The sequence below is a fragment of the Oncorhynchus tshawytscha genome, linkage group LG14, assembly GCF_018296145.1.
Source record: "Oncorhynchus tshawytscha isolate Ot180627B linkage group LG14, Otsh_v2.0, whole genome shotgun sequence".
NCBI classification, from domain to species: domain Eukaryota; kingdom Metazoa; phylum Chordata; class Actinopteri; order Salmoniformes; family Salmonidae; genus Oncorhynchus; species Oncorhynchus tshawytscha.
Genome location: NC_056442.1, coordinates 1,256,239 through 1,279,536, shown reverse-complemented (window position 1 = coordinate 1,279,536; position 23,298 = coordinate 1,256,239). Strand labels below are relative to the sequence as shown.

Genomic DNA, 23,298 nt, shown 5'->3' with positions numbered 1-23,298 from the left:
GCAATGAACGCACACAAAAAAGTAGACAAGAATATTTCAGATATCAATGGTCAAAAAGGACATTTGCGACAACAATATATATTCAATGCATTGATAAAATACATGCCATGACCACCAATAAGCAAAAATAAAACACCTGTTGTTTCAATGACATCACCTTAATCATTAAAATAATTGTCACATCTGCCCCTGCAATGCCCTCTACTGCTCATCCTGTGTCTCCTTGATCTTCCGCCACTCCCCCAGTACTCTCTCCCTCTTTCTCTCTCAATTCAATTTCAATTCAATTCAAGGGCTTTATTGGCATGGGAAACATGTGTTAACATTGCCAAAGCAAGTGAGGTAGACAACATACAAAGTGAATATATAAAGTGAAAAACAACAAAAATTAACAGTAAACATTACACATACAGAGGTTTCAAAACAGTAAAGACATTACAAATGTCATATTATATATATATACAGTGTTTTAACAATGTACAAATGGTTAAAGGACACAAGATCAAATAAATAAGCATAAATATGGGTGTATTTACAATGGTGTTTGTTCTTCACTGGTTGCCCTTTTCTCGTGGCAACAGGTCACAAATCTTGCTGCTCTCTCTCCCCGTGTGTGTGATTGTGTGGGTAGAGACAGGTGTGCTGGAGTCAGAGCAGATCCCCACCAGCTGCAATCTGTTCCATAATCAAGACCTCTACAAATACTCAGTCCTGCCACTTCCACACTGCCAGATTGTAATCTCTGCTCAGTCAGTCTACACTGCGAGCCATTTGTTATGATTAGAGCCTGTTGTGCCTGTTTTCCTTGCCTGACACTGTTCTCCTCTCCGCTAGTTAACCCCACTCTGGTCCATGTCTCCAGTTCCACGTCTCGTCACCCTGCTACTCTGTCCTGGATTCTCCACTCTACTACTCCCTTGGATTCCCCTCCGGACCTGCTTACCCTGTCCCAACCCCTCTCGCTCCAGCCTCAGCCTCCGCACCTGTTTTCCTGCAACCCACCCGAACTTCCCCTGGCCTGCACTCCATCTTCCCCCTGTATTTGAATAAATACCTTGGTTACTTCATCCCAGTCCCCTTGTCTGAGTCTGCTCTTGGGTTCCACTCTACGTGACACTAATGCCCTGTCTGTCTCAGTGGCTCAAGGAATCCATTATCAAAGGACAATATAGCAGTAAAGAATTTATTTTATTTTTTAAATTTTTACTCCTTTTTCTCCCCAATTTCGTGGTATCCAATCGTTTAGTAGCTACTATCTTGTCTCATCGCTACAACTCCCGTACGGGCTCGGGGGAGACGAAGGTTGAAAGTCATGCGTCCTCCGATACACAACCCAACCAAGCCGCACTGCTTCTTAACACAGCGCCATCCAACCCGGAAGCCAGCAGCACCAATGTGTTGGAGGAAACACTGTGCACCTGGCAACCTTGGTTAGCGCGCACTGCGCCCGGCCCGCCACAGGAGTCGCTGGTGCGCGATGAGACAAGGATTTCCCTACCGGCCAAGCCCTCCCTAACCCGGACGACGCTAGGCCAATTGTGCGTCGCCTCCCGGTTACGACAGAGCCTGGGTGCGAACCCAGAGTCTCTGGTGGCACAGCTGGCGCTGCAGTACAGCGCCCTTAACCACTGCGCCACTGAGAACAAAAATAAACTGACCTGTTTGTTAGGTGGCTATCCCAAAATAAAAGCTGTTCACAAACAAATTACAGTACAAATATGCATGTCTGACAGACAGCTACTGCTTGAGAGGAATTATCCACAGTCTCTGCATGATACTCTCATGCAAAAGTGGTCAGAAGCTTCTTGAAGTGTAACCTACCAGTCTAGGAGGTAATGGGTCCATACGGGGTAATTGGGTCTCTTTCTCCTGCAGTGCTAAAACACATAGGCCCATGGTGCAGTGGACTAAGGCACTGCATAGCGAGGCTAGAGGCGTTACTACAGAACTGGGTTCATTCCTCTGCTGTGCCACAACCGTCCGGGAGCCCCATAGGACGGCGCACAACTGGGTGAGGGGAGGGTTTTGCCGGTGGGGTTGTACTTGGCTCATCGTGCCCTAGTGACTTCTTGTGGTGGGTCAGGTACCTGCAGGCTGACCCCGGGCCCCAGTTGAACAGTGTTTCCTCTGACACATTGGTGCAGCTGGCTTCCAGGTTAAGCAGGCGGGTGTTAAGGAGCGCGGTTAGGCGGGTCATGTTTCGGAGGACACATTTGCCTCTCCCGAGCACTTTGGGGAGTTGCAGCGATGAGACAAGATCGAAATTGGGGAGAATACAAAGAAATAACACATAGGCCCTAATCCAAGGACTATGAATATATTATGTAATCCCTAACCAGCAGAATAAAGGGAACTGAAAGCAGTTAACACCTACAACCCTGGCCAGTTCCCTTCTCTCCACTCGGATTCTCTGCCTCTGACCCTATTACAGGGGCTGAGTAACTGTCGTCCCTAGGAGGGGTGCGTCACTTGAGTGAGTTGAGTCACTGACCTGATCTTCCTGTCCGGGTTGGCGCCCCCTCGGGTTTGTGCCGTGGAGGAGATGTTTGTGGGCTATTCTCAGCCTTGTCTCAGGGTAGTAAGTTGATGGTTTGCGGATACCCCTCTAGTGGTGTAGGGGCTGTGCTTTGGCAAAGTGGGTGGGGTTATATCCTGCCTGGTCGGCACTGTCCGGGGGTGTCGTCGGACGAGGCCAACGTGTCTCCCGACCCCTCCTGTCTCAGCCTCCAGTATCTATGCTGCAATAGTTTATAGCAGATGTCACAAAGTGCCATACAGAAACCCAGCCTAAAACCCCAAACAGCAAGCAATGCAGATGTGGATTGAGTTATAGTGGATTGAGTTAGTCGTGAGTTGATTGAGACGGGATTGCTGTTTTATATGCTTACTTAAAATGATAGCAAGTATATGACTTGACAGTAAGATATTTATGAACTATAAGGTTGTTCAGATGACTGTGTTCTGAAACCAGTTTTCCAAATCTTCCAAATATCTAGACAAGATATTTCCGGATTGTGGGTCGGCTGCAGTGATGTGCACATAGAAAGAGGACAACAAGGTGTCACAGCAGTATCTGGCAGGCACATATTTATAGTTATGATCTGATGGGAAGCATCATTTAATGGAACAGTTTGTTTCACCTTTACTTCACCAGGTAGGCCAGTTGAGAACATGTTCTCACTTACAACTGCGACCTGGCCAAGATAAAGCAACGAGGTGTGACACAAACAACACAGAGTTACACATGGAATAAACAAATGTGCAGTGAATAATACAATAGAAAAATATATGTACAGTGTGTGCAAATGTAATAAGATTAGGGAGGTAAGGCAATAAATAGGCAATAGTGGCAAAATAATTACAATTTAGCAATTAAACACTGGAGTGATAGATGTGCAGAAGATGAATGTGCAAGTAGAGATACTGGGGTGCAAAGGAGAAAAAAATATAAAAAATAACAATGTGGGGATGAGGTAGTTGGGTGGGCTATTTACAGATGTACAGGTGCAATGATTGGTAAGCTGCTCTGACAGGTGATGCTTAAAGTTAGTGAGGGAGATATAAGACTACAGCTTCAGTGATGTTTGCAATTCGTTCCAGTCATTGGCAGCAGAGAACTGGAAGGAAAGGCGGAACTTTCAAAATCTTGAAATGTTCCGCAGTGACTGACCTTCATGTCTTGAAGTAATGATGGACTGTCGTTTCTCTTTGCTTATTTGAGCTGCTCTTGCCATAATATGGACTTGGTCTTTTACCAAATAGGGCTATCTTCTGTATACCACCCCTACCTTGTCACAATACAACTGATTGGCTCAAGTGCAGTAATTACACAAATTAATTTAAATGCATTCCAGGTGACTCATGAAGCTGGTTGAGAGAATTCCAAGAGTGTGTAAAGCTGTCATCAAGGCAAAGGGTGGCTACTTTGAAGAATCTCAAATATAAAATATTTTGATTTGTTTAACAGTTTTTTGGTTACAACATGATTCCATATGTGTTATTTAATATTGTTGATGTCTTCACTATTATTCTACAAAAAAATAGTAAATATAAAGAAAAACCATTGAATGAGTAGGTGTTTCCAAACGTTTGACTGATACTGTATATATATACAGTATATTTAATATATGCATTACATATCCTACTACATTACAAACTTGTGGTTGGTCTATTACTAGGAATAAGAAGGAACCATGAACGATTTAAATGTGTTTTGTTATCTGACAAAAACACACAATGAAGGTGAGCAGTTATTTAATTAAGCAATAAGGCCCGAGGGGGTGTGGTATCTGGCTGTTCTTATGCACAATGCAACGTGGAGTTTCTGGTTACAGCCCTTAGCTGTGGTATATTGGCCATGTACCACAAACACCCGAGGTGCCTTATTGCTTTTATAAACTGGTTACCAATGTCATTAGAGCGTTACAAATAAATGTTTTGTCATACTCGTTGTATACGGTGTGATATACCACGTCTTTCAGCATTCAGGGCTCGAACCACCCAGTTCATAATTTTAAAAAATGAAGCAATCAGTGTGTACATTTTATATCTAGACCAATATCAGCCACAATCTTACAGGCAGTGCTGTGAGCAACCTTGCTTTGGGGTCCGGAATGAAATAAGCGGAAGAGCCGACAGACGGAAGACTCGGCGGAAGCGGTCTGTCAGGGAAGAAACATTTGCAGAATTTGACACAAAGAAGCCTAAGGATCTAAAAAAATATATATTTCGATTTAAACGTATTCCCCAGTCTGCTGCAATGATTCTGCTAGAAATCAACAACCGGATTATAGAAGAGACGCTGACGTTGAAATTTGACGGTGCATCCAATGGGTGAGAAATCATTGTTCCAGACTAGCTTGCTAGCTTCCGAATAGCTAACAGTAGCCGTATCTTAATGTCTGGCCAGTATTATTTGCTCGACAACGAATGATGGATGGAAAATGTGCGGCTGGAGGAATTGACAGAACAGTGACGATAGATTTGACACGTACAGTAATATTCTGGTTTAACTGAAAAAACTGGCACGCGCCTCTGCAAGAGGCATCGCTTAGCCGGAATAATGGGGTGTGTCTGTCACTGGTTAGCTTTGGCTAGCTGGGCAGGTGAAGCCAATCTAATAACTGTCTAGCCCCAATAAGGGGGTAACGCTAAGCGAACTCTAGTTTACGTGTGCTTGTCGGCATCCTCTCATTTATTGTCCCAATGAACTGCCCATTTTTCAATTATGATGGTGGCTTTCACATAAAATATGTCTAACCGTGTTATTAACTAGCTAACTATACCTATCACTGGCTGCTATGCTAATCACCGCAGTAAAAGGGAACCTGCTTTTCTAGTTCATGGTATAGTAGCTAGCTAACTAGTTTGCTTTGAATTGAGAAAGAGAACGTATCGTTATGGATTAACCTTGTATTAGCTAGAGTCGTTCAATTCAGGAAATTAATAGAGAATAATCAGACTAGATAGCTACTAGCAATATATTAGCCATCGCATTGTTGGCCTCTTCCGCATTCCAGCATCCCCAAGTTGGGTCATGTCAGTACAACTCTATGGGGAGAGAAACTGCTGTTGTAGACAACTTCGAAAACCCAAGGAGTGGTTTCTTGAAATGCAATTGCAAGTTGCACGAAAACCAAAATGCTTTTACACAAATATGCCAACATGGTAACTGCTGCTGCAGAATATTATTATACTGGCAGCAAATTAGGTGTTGTCTATAGTTAACTACTCAACAAAACATGGCTGAATTTGTTATATTATCATGTATTCAGTTTCATACATATTTGACATATAATCCTCTATTTGTAGGACTAAACCAGAGGCAGTGGAGGTGACATTTGCAGGTGAGTTAAGGACTAGTGATTACTATTTCCATGCAGTAGCATGCAGTTTTAACAATATGCTATTTTCAGGTGTCCAGGTGGGTGCTTGTTTGTAACTGATGGCTTTTCTCTGAACTGTAGATTTTGATGGTGTCCTCTACCACATCTCCAACCCCGATGGGGACAAGACCAAGCTGATGGTCAGCATCTCCCTTAAGTTCTACAAGGAGCTGCAGGAGCACGGAGCTGATGAGGTGACACACACATGCACACAAGAATCTGTACCTCCCTTGCCCTTCATTCAATCTACAAATATGTCCCGTGTAGCTCAGTTGGTAGAGCATGGCGCTTGCAACGCCAGGGTTGTGGGTTCGATTCCCATGGGGGACCAGTATATGTGACCGACTGGCTCGATTCGGTCTTATGTAGCAAAATTTGAAATGTTTTTTTTTTTTACATTGGATAAAGGTAGAGACTCCGCACTAGAAAATGGTATATCATACACTACAGCTGAGGAACATTGGGAAAGTAATTCTGTTTTGAAAGTTGTCGTGGAAATTTCCGTTATTTACCAAATCATGAGAGCAAACCACACACAAGTCAGAGTTAGTTATCACAAAGTCCATCTTTAATTATATGAGCTCCATCACAACCCTGTGACTCTCAGATGAATTCAGTGTCTATCAATGAATTCTCTGAGAGTCCCTTACACATTGCAACTGAGATCCTTTAATAGCAAAAGACACACATCGCCAGACAGCATTGGCATAATTTATCGTTCAGCTTTGTCTCCTAAACTATTTTATTTTCTCAAACTCAGAACCATAAACAAATCCTCCATATCAACAGCCATATATCAAATCCATCCTATCTTGACAAGATCACAGAGACACATTGACTGGCACACAGACATTGTGGAGCCAAGAGATAGACGCTTGACCTCTCCCCTCTCTCCGGCCCAAGCAACTTAGTCTTGACAGAGACCAGATGACTGCAAACCCCGCCACAGTATTATACAAAAACATTCTGATCAAATCAAATGTATTTATGTAGCCCTTCGTACATCAGCTGATATCTCAAAGTGCTGTACAGAAACCCAGCCTAAAACCCCAAACAGCAAGCAATGCAGGTGTAGAAGCACGGTGGCTAGGAAAAACTCCCTAGAAAGTCCAAAACCTAGGAAGAAACCTAGAGAGGAACCAGGCTATGTGGGGTGGCCAGTCCTCTTCTGGCTGTGCCGGGTGGAGATTATAACAGAACATGGCCAAGATGTTCAAATGTTCATAAATGACCAGCATGGTCGTATAATAATAAGGCAGAACAGTTGAAACTGGAGCAGCAGCATGGTCAGATGGACTGGGGACAACAAGGAGTCATCATGTCAGGTAATCCTGGGGCATGGTCCTAGGGCTCAGGTCCTCCGAGAGAGAGAAAGAAAGAGAGAATTAGAGAACACACACTTAGATTCACACATGAAGTAACTTACATGAGAAGTAACTTACAAACATATGATGAATATAAAACATCTTACATATGTTACCAACTAATTATGATTATTCCCCAACAGTTGATAAACATGTAACCTCACTTTTGAGAAAATGGCCCTTGAATTTTTTGGTACCTACTGGAGAGCTCTTTGTCTACACCCATTCAGCATCATTCACACCCTTTTAAGCTTTAGCCCCACCCATCTCTTTTAATGATTCACATGTGAGGCTATGTATTAAATAACCAAAGATTTAACTTTTGGACTCCCTCTGCATATTTGCAATCAGATGCCAGAATTTTCTCCTTAGATATCATACTCTAATTCCACTGATTTCAGAACTCAGTCCTCCAGAAAGAGGAGAGCAACACTTATGCAGTTCTACTACCTGATAGCTTTTGTTTTCTCTTTTTTTAATCAGCATTAAAAAGGATTACCTACACATACTGACCAGCTCATATTATAGACAGAAGCGTACTACATGGCAGACCAATCCGAACTCGTCTCGCAGCATGTCCACCCCACTCCTTTTCTCAGCCAATCATTGCTAGCAGGAAGGATGCTGTATCTTTCCATGACTAAACCAACTAGGCTTGTAATTTAACAACTTTATTTGTTTTTACATATGGCAAACAAGTTTGTAATTAAGGCATTCTTCCAGAATGCATTTCTTGTAAAAAAAAAAATTAAAAATTATAAAAAGTTTACATTCAAATGGCAGTCCTGTGAAGTAGTGACGTGCGACATACAGCGAGTCACGTGTATATATATTTTAAGGATGAAAATGTATGCATTCACTACTGTAAGTTGCTCTGTATAAGAGTGTCTGCTAAATTACAAAAATGTAATGCTTGGAAACTAACCCATGGCACTCATCATAGCTTCAATTGTATTTTAAAATGTGTGTCAGAGTAGATGTTTTATTTCATGTGAAAAAGGAGAAATGTCTGTAAAGCAGGATGTCAGGGCTTTGTACATCCTCACCATGTATGGAAGAAAGCAGCAGCAGTGGTTTCTTATAGAAACAGGAAGTGCTTTATGACTCACCCTATAAGGAGGAAGTGCTGACTGAGACAGCTAAATGTTGCCTAATGAACACCATGACTGCTTTCCTGTAGTCTACCAGTCCTTTTTTCTTACACTCTGTGAGCACTACTGAATCAAAGGACTGGATAGGTTTTAACAGTACTGCTTTTACCTGTCGAGCACTTGTTTTCTTACTCTCTGTGAGCACTACTGAATCAAAGGACTGGATAGGTTTTAACAGTACTGCTTTTACCTGTCGAGCACTTGTTTTCTTACTCTCTTTGAGCACTACTGAATCAAAGGACTGGATAGGTTTTAACAGTACTGCTTTTACCTGTCGAGCACTTGAAGATCATGGAGGGAAAGAGCTGTGGAACGGAACATCTATATCACTTGCTGCACAGTGGTGTGTTTTTAAAGGACCAAATCATGTCCCAGTCCTGTCTATCTTCATTGCCTTGTGTCCTACTGCCAGCTCCGTTCTTCATTGTAGTGGTATAGAAAGCTAGTTTAACTACTGCAAACAGTGGCCTTGTGAGAACATGTTCAACTAATCAAGCCCTGTCCTTTTCAGTCACTAAGTGTAAATTTGGTACACCTTGTCACCTTTCTTCACTAACCCACAACAAAACACATTTTCGTGTAGAAATGTTCCGCTTCACGTGTTACATAATAGATTTACACAATACATAAATACATGTCACAATGGTGCACTCTTGCAATTTTACTGTAAAGGAAACAGAGTTGCAGTACATCTTATAATAGAAGTAATGTCATCTGTTTTGACATGTATGCTGGATTTGCATATTATTTCCTTTTTTGTTCAGAACTCGGGCTGCATTCCAGTGATTCCACATTGATGGGTAACCGTTGTTTTAGGGGAAGGCTTATGATCTCCCCTTACCATTATCTACACTGAGACATCCACCTCTACCAGTCCACTCTGGCTCTCTGATGTTGCATAGCTGGTGTTGGACTCTGTCGGTGTCTTTGATATCTGTTACTGCCCATAATAACACACCAAATCCCTCCCTCCTTTCAGCTGCTGAAGCGGGTCTATGGGAACTTCCTGGTTTCACCCGAGGCGTGTAAGTATTACGTAACTACGGTCCACTCTCCCTATGTAGGTTTCCACTGTCACCATGTTAATGACTCCAACTACTCAGAGAATTACCGACAGCGCGTCATATAGCCTATCCCTTACCGAGGTCCAACACCAACACTTATATTACTACCACTGACTTTGCTGATAGCTACTTTATTCAGGAAAAATGTACTCTCACTGAGATACAGTATGTGGTTGTCCCACCACCTAGCTGGGACTGAGATACTGTACTGTATGTGGTTGTCCCACCACCTAGCTGGGACTGAGATACTGTATGTGGTTGTTCCACCACCTAGCTGGGACTGAGATACTGTATGTGGTTGTTCCACCACCTAGCTGGGACTGAGATACTGTATGTGGTTGTCCCACCACCTAGCTGGGACTGAGATACTGTATGTGGTTGTCCCACCACCTAGCTGGGACTGAGATACTGTATGTGGTTGTTCCACCACCTAGCTGGGACTGAGATACTGTATGTGGTTGTTCCACCACCTAGCTGGGACTGAGATACATGTGGTTGTCCCACCACCTAGCTGGGACTGAGATACTGTATGTGGTTGTCCCACCACCTAGCTGGGACTGAGATACTGTATGTGGTTGTCCCACCACCTAGCTGGGACTGAGATACTGTATGTGGTTGTTCCACCACCTAGCTGGGACTGAGATACTGTATGTGGTTGTCCCACCACCTAGCTGGGACTGAGATACTGTATGTGGTTGTCCCACCACCTAGCTGGGACTGAGATACTGTATGTGGTTGTCCCACCACCTAGCTGGGACTGAGATACTGTATGTGGTTGTCCCACCACCTAGCTGGGACTGAGATACTGTATGTGGTTGTCCCACCACCTAGCTGGGACTGAGATACTGTATGTGGTTGTCCCACCACCTAGCTGGGACTGAGATACTGTACTGTATGTGGCTGTCCCACCACCTAGCTGGGACTGAGATACTGTATGTGGTTGTCCCACCACCTAGCTGGGACTGAGATACTGTATGTGGTTGTCCCCACCACCTAGCTGGGACTGAGATACTGTATGTGGTTGTTCCACCACCTAGCTGGGACTGAGATACTGTATGTGGTTGTTCCACCACCTAGCTGGGACTGAGATACTGTATGTGGTTGTCCCACCACCTAGCTGGGACTGAGATCCCCACCACCTAGCTGGGACTGAGATACTGTATGTGGTTGTCCCACCACCTAGCTGGGACTGAGATACTGTATGTGGCTGTCCCACCACCTAGCTGGGACTGAGATACTGTATGTGGCTGTCCCACCACCTAGCTGGGACTGAGATACTGTATGTGGTTGTCCCACCACCTAGCTGGGACTGAGATACTGTATGTGGCTGTCCCACCACCTAGCTGGGACTGAGATACTGTATGTGGCTGTCCCACCACCTAGCTGGGACTGAGATACTGTATGTGGCTGTCCCACCACCTAGCTGGGACTGAGATACTGTATGTGGTTGTCCCACCACCTAGCTGGGACTGAGATACTGTATGTGGCTGTCCCACCACCTAGCTGGGACTGAGATACTGTATGTGGCTGTCCCACCACCTAGCTGGGACTGAGATACTGTATGTGGCTGTCCCACCACCTAGCTGGGACTGAGATACTGTATGTGGTTGTCCCACCACCTAGCTGGGACTGAGATACTGTATGTGGCTGTCCCACCACCTAGCTGGGACTGAGATACTGTATGTGGTTGTCCCACCACCTAGCTGGGACTGAGATACTGTATGTGGCTGTCCCACCACCTAGCTGGGACTGAGATACTGTATGTGGTTGTCCCACCACCTAGCTGGGACTGAGATACTGTATGTGGTTGTCCCCCCTTTTGCTTAATAGTTTACTTTGTTGGAAAGTCTATGAAGAATTTTGGTTTTATTAGTATTGTCATTTGCTATAGGCTGGTTTTGACCCCCATTCCCCTCAGATTGACACCTTGTCACAGTTAGTAAACCTCTTCCTAAGAAGGTTTCTAGCGATTTAATCATTATATCGAACAATAGCTGATCTTGTCTGTAATTGGCTGTCTCCTAGGCTATAACGTGTCCCTGCTCTTTGACCTGGATGCGGTCCCGGCCAACAAGGAGGAAGTGATCCACCAGGCGGGCATGCTGAAGAGGAACTGCTTTGCCTCTGTATTTGAGAAATACTTCAAGTTCCAGGAGGAGGGCAAGGAGGGAGAGAAGAGGGCCGTGGTCCACTACAGAGATGACGAGTCCATGTAGGTGGCTGCTGCACTGCCTGGATGAAAATGTATAGAAGTAACCATAGACAAAACAAGGATGCTATTTGTTGTTGACCACTAAAAGTCTGAGGCTTTGGGTGGGGGGGGGGTTCTTCTAAAACATGGAATTGTTTTAAGGTGGTCATGACATAGATCATTTAGCTATTTGCTTTGGAATTTTATGACCCCTGTAGGTATCAAAACAATTACTTGTTAAAATCTAGAATTTTGCCTTTACTGCTATAGCCCCTAAAAACACATTGAATAAGTGTGTATGTATATCTCAATCACACACACTACCGGTCAAGCTTTAAAAACACCTACTCATTCAAGGCTTTCTTCTTATTGGTGTCCTTTAGTAGTGGTTTCTTTGCAGAAATTCAACCTGATTCACGCAGTCTCCTCTGAACAGTTGATGTTGAAATGTGTCTGTTACTTGAACGCTGAATCACTTATTTTGGCTGCAATCTGAGGCTGGTAACTGTAATGATTTTATCCTCTGCAGTAGAGGTAACTTTGGGTCTTCCTTTCCTGTGGCGGTTCTCATGAGAGCCAGTTTCATCATAGCGCTTGATAGTTTTTGCGACTGCACTTGAAGAAACTTTCAAAGTTTAAATGTCCATATTGACTGACCTCCATGTCTTAAAGTAATGATGGACTGTTGTTTCTCTTTGCTAATTTGAGCTGTTCTTACCATAATATGGACTTGGTCTTTTACCAAATAGGGCTATCCTCTGTATACCACCCCTATCTTGTCACAACACAACCGATTGGCTCAAAAGCATTAAGAAGGAAAGAAATTCCACAAATTAACTTTTAACAAAGCACACCTGTTAATTTAAATGCATTCCAGGTGACTACCTCATGAAGCTGGGCATCAAGGCAAAGGGTGGCTACTTTGAAGAATCTCCCATATCAAATATATTTTGATTTGTTTAACACTTTTTGCTTACTACATGATTCCATGTGTGTTATTTAATATTTTTGATGTCTTCACTATTATTCTACAATGTAGAAAATAAAGAAACTCTTGAATGAGTAAGTGTCTAAACCTTTGACTTGTACTGTGTATATTTTTAAATCCAAGAAACCTTTTTTACTGCCAGTATTCCATGTCACCAAGTTGACTACTGGTTGTTGACATGTTTCTATGTTTGTCCTCAGGTATCTGGAGGCCAAGAAGGACAGAGTGACAGTGGTGTTCAGCACTGTGTTCAAAGACGACGATGATGTCATCCTTGGGAAAGTGTTCATGCAGGTAAAACAATATAAGTAGTGATGCACCGATATGACATTTTTGGCCGATACCGATATCCAATATTTTCCTTGCCAAAAAAAACAACAATACCGATATTTAACATTTTAGCGGCCTTTTAAGCATTCTAGTACAGTTAAATAGATAACGCACACATGGAAGCAGCGGTCTAAGGCACTGCAGTCCCTGGTTCGAAACCAGGCTGTATCACATCCGGCCGTGATTGGGAGTCCCGTAGGGCGGCGCACAATTGGCCCAGTGTCGTCCGGTTTTGGCTGTCATTGTAAATAACAATTTGTTCTTAATTAACTGACTTGCCTAGTTAAATAAAGGTTACCACACTGGCAAAAGTAATTTTTTGGCATGTACGTACAAATTTGGCATGCCATTACCAGTAAAACATCATCAAACCTCATTTCTTTCACTTACTTGCTGTTCATATGTTCAGTCGTTTCATTCTCAACCAGGATTTCATCATACATGTCAAGCAGTGAAGTTTCAGCTCTGTCCGTGGCCTCTCTTCCTCGGTGCAGCCTGTCACTGTCTCTGTTTCCATCTTGTCCAGCTGTGTAACATTTCACATAAACCCCTGTCTCTTGTCTGCATCGAGGTAGCAGTCCTTGTACATGGCATCGAGCATGGTGGTGACACCGTAAAGAGAATGCCACGACTCGCTTGTTCACAGCCTGTGTGGGCAGTTTTGTTGAGCAGGCGTTTCAATGCCGTGACAGAGGGCATCACGGCTGCAGTTGATCAGCTTATTTCTCCAGTCAGTTGTTTTGAATGGAGCTAGCTACTGTGTTCATGTTTCCATGTTTCAAACATGTTCTCAAATGCCATTGAAATGGCAGCAGCAGTATGACAACCAGCACATTCATGAGCATGAAATATGACTTTCCACATTACGACATCCTCGTCGACCCACTGTGCTATCAGACTCGGCATGCTCATGGGGCTGATATCGCTAGTCCAAATGTCAGTCGTGACGCTAATAGCAGTGACTCTATTACTGTGTAACTCCGGTAGGGCAACATCTGAAAAATAGCACACTCTGTAGTATGTACCGGTGCTCGACCAGTCGGTGAAAGCCAACATCACCCACGCCAGAGAACGGTTGTCAAGGGCAATGAATTCCATTCTTGCCGATAATGGATTTGGCCTTTGAGTAGTCTCGCTGAAAGGTTCTTACATCATGTACCTACGTTATAGGTATGCACGTCAGCTACCTACGTTATAGGTATGCACGTCAGCTTTGACATGGGTATTGCACATCGGCGTTAAACTAGAAATATCGGGTCGATGCTGCCATTTTTAGCTACTATTGGCCGATTCTGATATGTTCACTGATATATCGTGCATCCCTACTCCAGTTTATCACCCTTAACAGGAACCGCCTCTCACATGATTAAAACGAGCTTGGCACCACTATGTACGGTACAAAGTGATGTAATTACAATACAGTATGTATGTCCATATGGTTGTGAAAAGGAGAAAGGATGCCAAAGTATCTTTGCACTGTTGCCTAAAGGTAGTTCACTACAGTAATGCAGAAACCCAATCACCTCCATGTCTGTGCAAATGATTTATGGAATATCTTATTTGCTCTCTACAGTATTAGGTATTTGTCATGGACAACCTTAGTGTGTGTCGCTCTCTGTATGTGTCTCACGGTCTGTGTTGCTCTCTGTGTGTAGGAGTTTAAGGAGGGTCGGCGAGCCAGTCACACTGCCCCCCAGGTTCTGTTCAGCCACCGGGAGCCGCCCCTGGAGCTGAAGGACACTGACGCCGCCGTTGGAGACAACATCGGCTACATCACCTTCGGTCTGTACCAACCATTCCCAGGTTTTCCAGAAAATCCAGAATCCTCCAACCAGGTTTTCTGCTTATTCTATTCTGATTCCTGGAATCTTCCAAATGGGATGTTGGGCCTTCCTGGGAATTACATGGTTTTACTGTACAAGATGGTGCCTAGAGCTGAATTGTGTGACCATTAAATATTTTTTTTTTTACTTCAACTAGACATGCAATTAATTAGTCGTTTCCCAACGCTAGTGACATGATAGAAAGTAGTCAGTGGATGATCATAAACAAACATTAGCTTGAATATCAGGTCAGTCATCCGCCTAATTCCAATGTCTTTGTGGTAATGTGTGTTATTTCTCCTGTCCTCTCAGTCCTGTTCCCACGTCACACCAACGCCAACGCCAGAGACAACACCATCAACCTCATCCACACCTTCAGGGACTACCTGCACTACCACATAAAGTGCTCCAAGGTGACTTCCCTAACTAGTATACTAACTAGGACCCTATTAGTCCTAACTTCTGCACTGCCCTAACTAGGACACTACTATACCTGCACTACCCATTATAGTGCTCCTTGATGAGCACTAACTATTGCCCTTACTAGGGCCCTACCATACCTGCACTACCATGTAAAGGAACAGTTTTCTGGACATAGATTAAGTAAGGGTTGAGGGAATAACTTTACCTGCCCTAACTAGGGCCCTACTTTACCGGCACAAGCATGGTAAAACCCTGCAGTCTGTGATCATAAAGTTCTCTGATGGGCTTTCCATCGTAAACAGTTACGGGCGTGTAAATATGTGCTTTTCAGATTCCTGCCTGGTATGAGTTGAGGTCAATTAGTGCGTGTCAGTGAGCTGTTGGTTCAGTAGGTGTGTATTAAGGTATGTCTCCCCCCCCCTCCTCCTCCCAGGCCTACATCCACACACGTATGAGGGCTAAGACTTCTGACTTCCTCAAGGTGTTGAACAGGGCTCGACCCGACGCTGAGAAGAAGGAGATGAAGACCATGTCGTAAGTTACTGCTGCTCTGCACTCCAGCGTTGGAGTTCTGATCTAGGATCAGTTTAGCCTTTTGGCTCACTATGGATAGTATTACATGTTTATGTGGGAGGGGATATTAGATAAGCACACCTACTCTCAGATGCTTTTAAAATATTATCCCATACCTGGACTGTGCTTGATTGAGCAAGCCTGGAACTAATGGAATAGTCCCAAAAGTGCATGCCCCGCCCTCCTGGCACTCCAGCCAATCCTTGAGCAAAACGCTCAAAGTATTTGAGAAAATGAACATACTATTTGGACCCAGGTCTGACTTATTCCACTGCCAGCCATTGGGTTCACTGGGATGTGGGTGATCTAACGTTGACTCTAGCAGCACTGCCTGTAGGACACTTCTGTCCTTTAAAACAAGTCATATGGGAAGTTCACCCTGCTGTGTGTGCCTGTGAGTGTAGCCTGTTCTCAAAGATCAGAGATCAGTTCATCTGTTATCATGTATTGAAGCACACGGGCTACTTTCACCATGTCCCCAGATCTTATTGTCCCTGATAATGCTTTATTTTGTGTGTGAAATGTTTTCACGTCCCTCGCCCACTTCGACATTCCTTAATTAAATACCAACACCAAACACACACTCATCGGCGCCTATATGGTGAACAGCAGTCAGATGGAGAGAGAGAGCCAGGGTGGACGTGTGTACAGCTGATAAATGAATGGATTGTACAGATTCCTTAGAACCCTCCTGTAATGTTCTTGTCTGTAGGCTACGGTGTTTGTGAGGGCGGACCTGTTTCAACAGTTGTGTTAGTTCATTGTGTGTGTACTACTAGAACTGCTTTGACACGAGCAGCGCTGTTTGAAGTGGGCTCAAGTGGAATTTTTACACGCTCCCCCCACTCACTCGCACACTCCGTTTGGTCCCTATTGCTGTGTGGGATCTGTGGATCTGATCAGCATTCCCCCTCTCTGTCTGAAACAGAAGAGGCCTTGTCTAAATATGAATATTTAACTGTGACTCCGGGGAATTCTATGCCACTGATCCTCAGGGAGCTCCGCTCTGGGTGGAAGGAAGCAGGGGTGTACTCTTATTTCACAATCTGGGATTTAGTCAGCGGTAGTTGACATAGTTGGGTCAACATTTAGTTGGAAGGTGTGGTATCTGTATTTTTTTTAACTCTTGCACGAAGGCCATATGTGCTGACCTTTTGTGTGTTGACCAAGAGTCGTCTGTTCTTTCGACCAATCAATTGGTCAACATTTTTATTTTTCCATATAGACGCATCGAATGTCTTTTAATCAAATCAACTATATGTACTGAGCTTGTCTGATGCTTTAAGCGAACTGTTTGATTAAATAATTAAGACACACAAATGACTAGAGGGAGTCTGACCGCAATTGATTTGATTGTGCCGGGCCTGGCTCAGACTTGCTGTGTTAAAAAAAAAAAAAAAAAAGACATTGAGCAACTGTGTGACGAACACCCTTTGTCTCTCTCTCCTCCCTACTGCAGCGACCACCACACATCAACAATGTATATTGCTTATTCCCTCAACCCTTGCTCTCTTTACGTGACACATGTATGCTTTGCATGCAAGTGACCAATGGGGCCTGACCTATATCATAGTCACATCAATAAATTGGTTCTAACAAACTCTGAACACTAACACGTGTGACAGCAAAATGGATGCTGAGGACGTGACAAATGGGAATGTTTACTGGTTGTGCAGGAGGTAAAAGGGAAGTCGGGTGTCTGGAATAAATTTGACTAGTTGTAGTAAATACTGGAGATCAAGACTAATTTGTTATGGAGCGCTGGGATGGTAGTTCTCCAGGAACCGGGTTGGAGAGAGGACCTATAGGATGGTAGTTCTCCAGGAACCGGGTTGGAGAGAGGACCTATAGGATGGTAGTTCTCCAGGAACCGGGTTGGAGAGAGGACCTATAGGATGGTAGTTCTCCAGGAACAGGGTTGGAGAGAGGACCTATAGGATGGTAGTTCTCCAGGAACAGGGTTGGAGAGAGGACCTATAGGATGGTAGTTCTCCAGGAACCGGGTTGGAGAGAGGACCTATAGGATGGTAGTTCTCCAGGAACCGGGTTGGAGAGAGGACCTATAGGATGGTAGTTCTCCAGGAACCGGGTTGGAGAGAGGACCTATAGGATGGTAGTTCTCCAGGAACCGGGTTGGAGAGAGGACGCAGCGCTTCCTATGTGTGCCAAAAATGATCTGTTAGATTACAATGTAAACAACACTAAATAGGTGATAAGCATACCAGAGTTTCTGCTATGTTTTTTTTGGTAAAGCCTTTATTGCAGCAAAGACTAAACAGTCGGATTCGTGAATGCAATTTCCCGAAATGGAATGGTTTAGGTCCATTTATTGTTTATGCTGATTATTCAATGGTTGCCTTATTTTATTTTTAAACTAAAATGCTTGATTGCATTTCACATCATGAATGGCTTGTATGCTGTGTCATGACATGAACAAATAAATGATTGATACAGTAGCCTATACAAGTATTGAAATACAGGCCTAAGTAAGCTACCGTATTAAGACTAAACAGGATGGGCTCTCAGGCCTACAGGTCTGATGGTGGTTGTATAAGGCTGCTATACTAAGCCTATTAATGATAGACTGACATATTGTTATTAATATAATAATTTAAGGGAAAGGAGGGCTATTGTAAATATAATTTCAGGCAATTTGTAACAGTGTAAACAACACTAAGTAATATTAGAGTCTGGTCTAATGAAAGTGTATAGCCTTTATTTCAGCATAGCAAAGATTAAAAACGTGAGGCTTGATGCTCACGGTGTCAGTAGGTTTTTAACACTCAAACAGGCAACAGAAGTAGGATCGGTCTTATTTCTGTAGATACAGCACACTGATGCGTTTCAGAACTGTGACCACTATCCAACACGGGAGAAAGCACATTAGTTATAAAATGATCTTTTTATTTGTGTTGCAACGTTGTTCTTACATAATGTAACCATATACAATTCCAGTAGCACGTCTTGGACTGTGCCAACCCCAAGCCCTCCAATGGATCAGTCCACCCAGACAGGCACCAATCAGACGGTTGTCATGTACACCATGATTTAAAATAATGATGATGTTTTGCTGCTGCTCGACTAAAGAAATCTAGGTCGACTAACAGCCTATCAACCAAACAATTGACCAGTCGACTATTGTCAGCCCTAATCTACAGTGCCTTCTGAAAGTATTCACACCCCTTGACTTTTTCCACCTTCTGTTACAGCCTGAATTTAAAATGGATTCAATTGCACACAAAAAATGTTACTGGCCTACACACAATACCCCATAATGTCAAAGTGGAATTATGTTTTTATTATTTAAATTAATAAAAAATAAAGCTGAAATGTCATGAGTCAATAAGAATTCAACCCCTTTGTTATGACAAGCCTAAATAAGTTCAGGAGTAAAAATGTGCTCAGCAAGTCCCATAATACGTTGCATGGACTCACACTGTGTGCTATAATAATGTTTAACATGATTTTTTCTAAACAACTACCTAATCTCTGTACATCCCACATACAATTAATTATCTAGAAGGTCCCTCAGTCATGCAGTGAATTTCAAACACTGGTTCAACCACAAAGACCATGGAGGTTTTCCAATGCCTCACAAAGAACGGCACCTATTGGTAAATGGGTTAAACATGTACAAAGTAGACATTGAATATCCCTTTGCGCATGGTGAAGTTATTAATTACACTTTGGATGGTGTGTCAATTCACCCAGTCACTACAAAGGTACAGGCGTCCTTCCTAACTCAGTTGCCAGAGAGGAAGGAAACTGCTCAGGGATATGACAGTGAGTCCAATGGTGCCTTTAAAACAGAGTTTAATGGCTGTGATGGGAGCAAAATGAGGATGGATCAACAACATTGTAGTTACTCCACAATACTAACCTAATTGACAGAGTGAAAAGAAGGAAGCCTGTACAGAATAAAAATATTCCAAAACATGCATCCTGTTTGTAACAAGGCACTGAAGTAATGCTGCAATAAATGTGGCAAAGCAATTACATTTTTGTCCTGAATACAAAAAAAGTTTGGGGCACTACAACCGCTCAAATAAGCAAAGAGATGACAGTTCATCATTACTGTAAGACATGAAGGTCAGTCATTGCGGAGATCAGCCATTCACCTACTCTGCGTCTCACAAAGACACGGTGGTTGGAAACAAACTCACATTTGGACTCATTAGACCAAAGGACAGATTTCCACCTGTTTAATGTCTGTTGCTCGTGTTTCTTGGCCCAAGCAAGTCTCTTCTTATTGGTGTCCTTTAGTAGTAGTTTCTTTGCAGCAATTCAACCATGTTCACGCAGTCTTCTCTGAACAGTTGATGTTGAAATGTGTCTGTTACTTGAACTCTGTAGCATTTATTTGGGCTGCAATCTGAGGATGGTAACTCTAATGAACTTATCCTCTGCAGCAGAGGTAACTCTGGGTCTTCCTTTCCTGTGGTGGTCCTCATGAGAGCCAGTTAACTCTGATGAACTTATCCTCTGCAGCAGAGGTAACTCTGGGTCTTCCTTTCCTGTGGTGGTCTTCATGGGAGCTAGTTTCATCATAGCGCTGGATGGTTTTTGTGGCTGCACTTGAAGAAATGTTCAATGTTCTTGAAGGTCAGTCAATCCGGAACATTTCATGTCTTAAAGTAGTGATGGATCGTTGTTTCTCTTTGCTTATTTGAGCTGTTCTTGCCATAATAGGTCTATCTTCTGTATATCCCCCTACCTTGTCACAACACAACTGATTGGCTCAAGCGCATTAACCCTCCTGTTGTGTTCGTTTCATGTTAATTGTATTCCCGGTCCAAAATGACTGTCCCCATTTATAGCTGAATATGAATCCATAATAATACGTTTATTATCAACTTACGTTCTTGTGAACATTAAGTTTTGAACTTCTATTTGCTATTTATGGCCTATAGGCCTCATTGACCTGAGCTCATACAACTATTTATGGCCTGTAGGCCTCATTGACCTGAGCTCATACAACTATTTATGGCCTGTAGGCCTCATTGACCTGAGCTCATACAACTATTTATGGCCTGTAGGCCTCATTGACCTGAGCTCATACAACTATTTATGGCCTGTAGGCCTCATTGACCTGAGCTCATACAACTATTTATGGCCTGTAGGCCTCATTGACCTGAGCTCATACAACTATTTATGGCCTGTAGGCCTCATTGACCTGAGCTCATACAACTCGTTTTTTGAGTTAACAAAGCATAATGTATGGATTATTTTGACAATAACAAATACTCAGATGAAACATATTGTGCTATTTATCACAGACTACTTTGTTGTCAGTTTAACAACGATTCTCTCCTCACCAGTGTCATTATGAAAGATATGATCAAGAGCCTCACATACAGTATATCGTTTGGTCATTGTCCTGCCACAGAATGGATTGTGAGCAAGGCCTCAAAAAAGCTTTATATACCAAAGCTGTGAGAAGTTCTTTATATTATTGAAACAATGTTGCGATTGTTTGTGAGAATGTGGTTCCCATGGGGGAAAAGATATCTGTTGTATAGCACACTGTATTACTTATACAACTAATGTAAGGACAGAACATGAGACGGGAGTAGAAATGAACATGGCTGTTGTTTAATGCGTTTCACAGGAAGAACATTTCAACGTAGGTAAGCAAGAGGGGTTATAGGTGCCCTAAAGGGACAACTAGAATATCAATACACAACAATATCTGTTGGTGAAAGGTTCCTGTGGGGGTTGCCATGGAAGCCAGGAAGGGGAGTGAGGTGTGTGTGTGTGCTCAAACACACATGCATGTGGGGGTCTGGGAGAGGAAGTGTGTCCATCTGATGAACGGGCATGTGCCTGAACTCCATTGTATACACTAATTGTAGTCTCACCCATGAATTTCTAATGACCAGTCATTTTTGACCTGGAACACCATAGGTGTATAAAAGTAAAAAAATGACACCCAAAATGTTATGAAAATCAACATGTATTTTGTGTGTTCAGATGCCCTGTGTGGACAAAGTCATGGAACCTTATGAGAATCAAGTTAATTAAAGGAACTACATTTTTCAGAGAACTTGTAAATCGGTCCAATTAGAGCGGGAACATAGCAGGAGGGTTAAGAGGGAAAGAAATTCCACAAATTAACTTTTAACAAGGCACACCTGTTAATTAAATCATTCCAGGTGACTACCTCATGAAGCTGGTTGAGAGAATGCCAAGAGTGTGCAAAGCTGTCAAGGCAAATGGTGGCTACTTTGAAGAATCTGAAATCTAAAATATATGTTGATTTATTAAACTTTTTTTTTTTGGTTACTATGTGATTCCATGTGTTATTTCATAGTTTTGATGTCTTCACTATTATTCTACAATGTAGAAAATAGTACAAATTTAAAAATAAAAGAACTGGAAGTGTCCCAACTTTTGATTGGTACTGTGTATATGTTTTTTCTTTATTTTACCTCCCCCTTTTCTCACCAACGGGCTCGGGAGAGGCGAAGGTCGAGTCATGCGTCCTCCAAAACATGACCCGCCAAACCGCGCTTCTTAACACCCGCCCGCTTAACCCAGAAGCCAGCTGCACCAATGTGTTGGAGGAAACACTGTTTAACTGACAGTCAGCCTGCAGATGCCCGGGCCGCTATAGAGCGTAATGAGCCAAGTAAAGCTCCCCCGGCCAAACTCTCCCCTGAGCCAGCCAGCACTGGGCCAATTGTGTGCCACCCTTTGGGACTCCAAGTCATGGCCAGTTGTAACACAACCTGGGATTGAACCTGGGTCTGTAGTGACTCTTCAAACACTGTGATGCAGTCCCTTAGACCACTGCGCCACTCGGGAGGCCCCATGTATTTAATTTTCAATAAATTTGCAATCATTTGTAAAATAAGCATGTTTTCACTTTTACATTATGGGGTATTGTGTGTAGATGGATTTTGAATTCAGGCTGTAACACAACATATGTGGATTAAGTTGAGGGGTATAAATACTTTCTGAAGGCACTGTATCTGCCTTCAGCTGTCAACTATTTCAACTGCAACATTTCAACAAGTTTGTCACCTAGTCAGCGCCAGCGAGGAGCCTACCTTGTGGCGAGAGGGTTTTCCTTTAAAACATTGACTTAATAAAACCTAGAAGCGGTAATGCCAAGTCCTCTGTAGAATAGGCTTTAGGGCGAGCTGCCAATAAAGTGTCTGTGTGGCAAGACTTTTTAATTGATTTCTGGCTAACTGTTTTTTATGTCTGTTTTCAGGGGCAAGACGTTCTCCCGCTGAGGCTGGTCCACACGCGCACTCTGACCCCTGGCCATGCCCAATCGTGCCACACTGAGACTCGACTCCACATTGGACAGGATCACAGGCCCATAAAGCCCCGCCCAGCGCGTGTCCATCCTGTCTTTTTTAAATAAAGTTATCTCCTCTTTGAATAAAGTTGTCTCTTAGTAGAAATCGAGGCTGAAACAAATAAAAAGGGCATTCCTTGCTTTGCATAGTTAAAAGATAATTATTAGTCCTATATAAATATATATATGAAATGTTTTGA

At 43.1% G+C, this 23,298-nt stretch overlaps 1 protein-coding gene across 1 annotated transcript; it reads left to right on the top strand.

Annotated features, from left to right (window-relative positions):
• The first annotated feature begins 4,574 nt into the window (after nucleotides 1-4,574).
• On the top strand, nucleotides 4,575-23,286 carry LOC112266330 (actin-related protein 2/3 complex subunit 2-B). The gene is made up of 10 exons (XM_042296713.1): nucleotides 4,575-4,833; nucleotides 5,812-5,846; nucleotides 5,967-6,079; nucleotides 9,380-9,425; nucleotides 11,490-11,676; nucleotides 12,844-12,937; nucleotides 14,629-14,755; nucleotides 15,109-15,209; nucleotides 15,653-15,753; nucleotides 23,009-23,286. Exons 1-10 carry the CDS (start codon nucleotides 4,760-4,762, stop codon nucleotides 23,028-23,030), a joined length of 900 nt encoding a protein of 299 aa, XP_042152647.1. The 5' UTR covers nucleotides 4,575-4,759; the 3' UTR covers nucleotides 23,031-23,286.
• The last annotated feature ends 12 nt before the right edge of the window (nucleotides 23,287-23,298 follow it).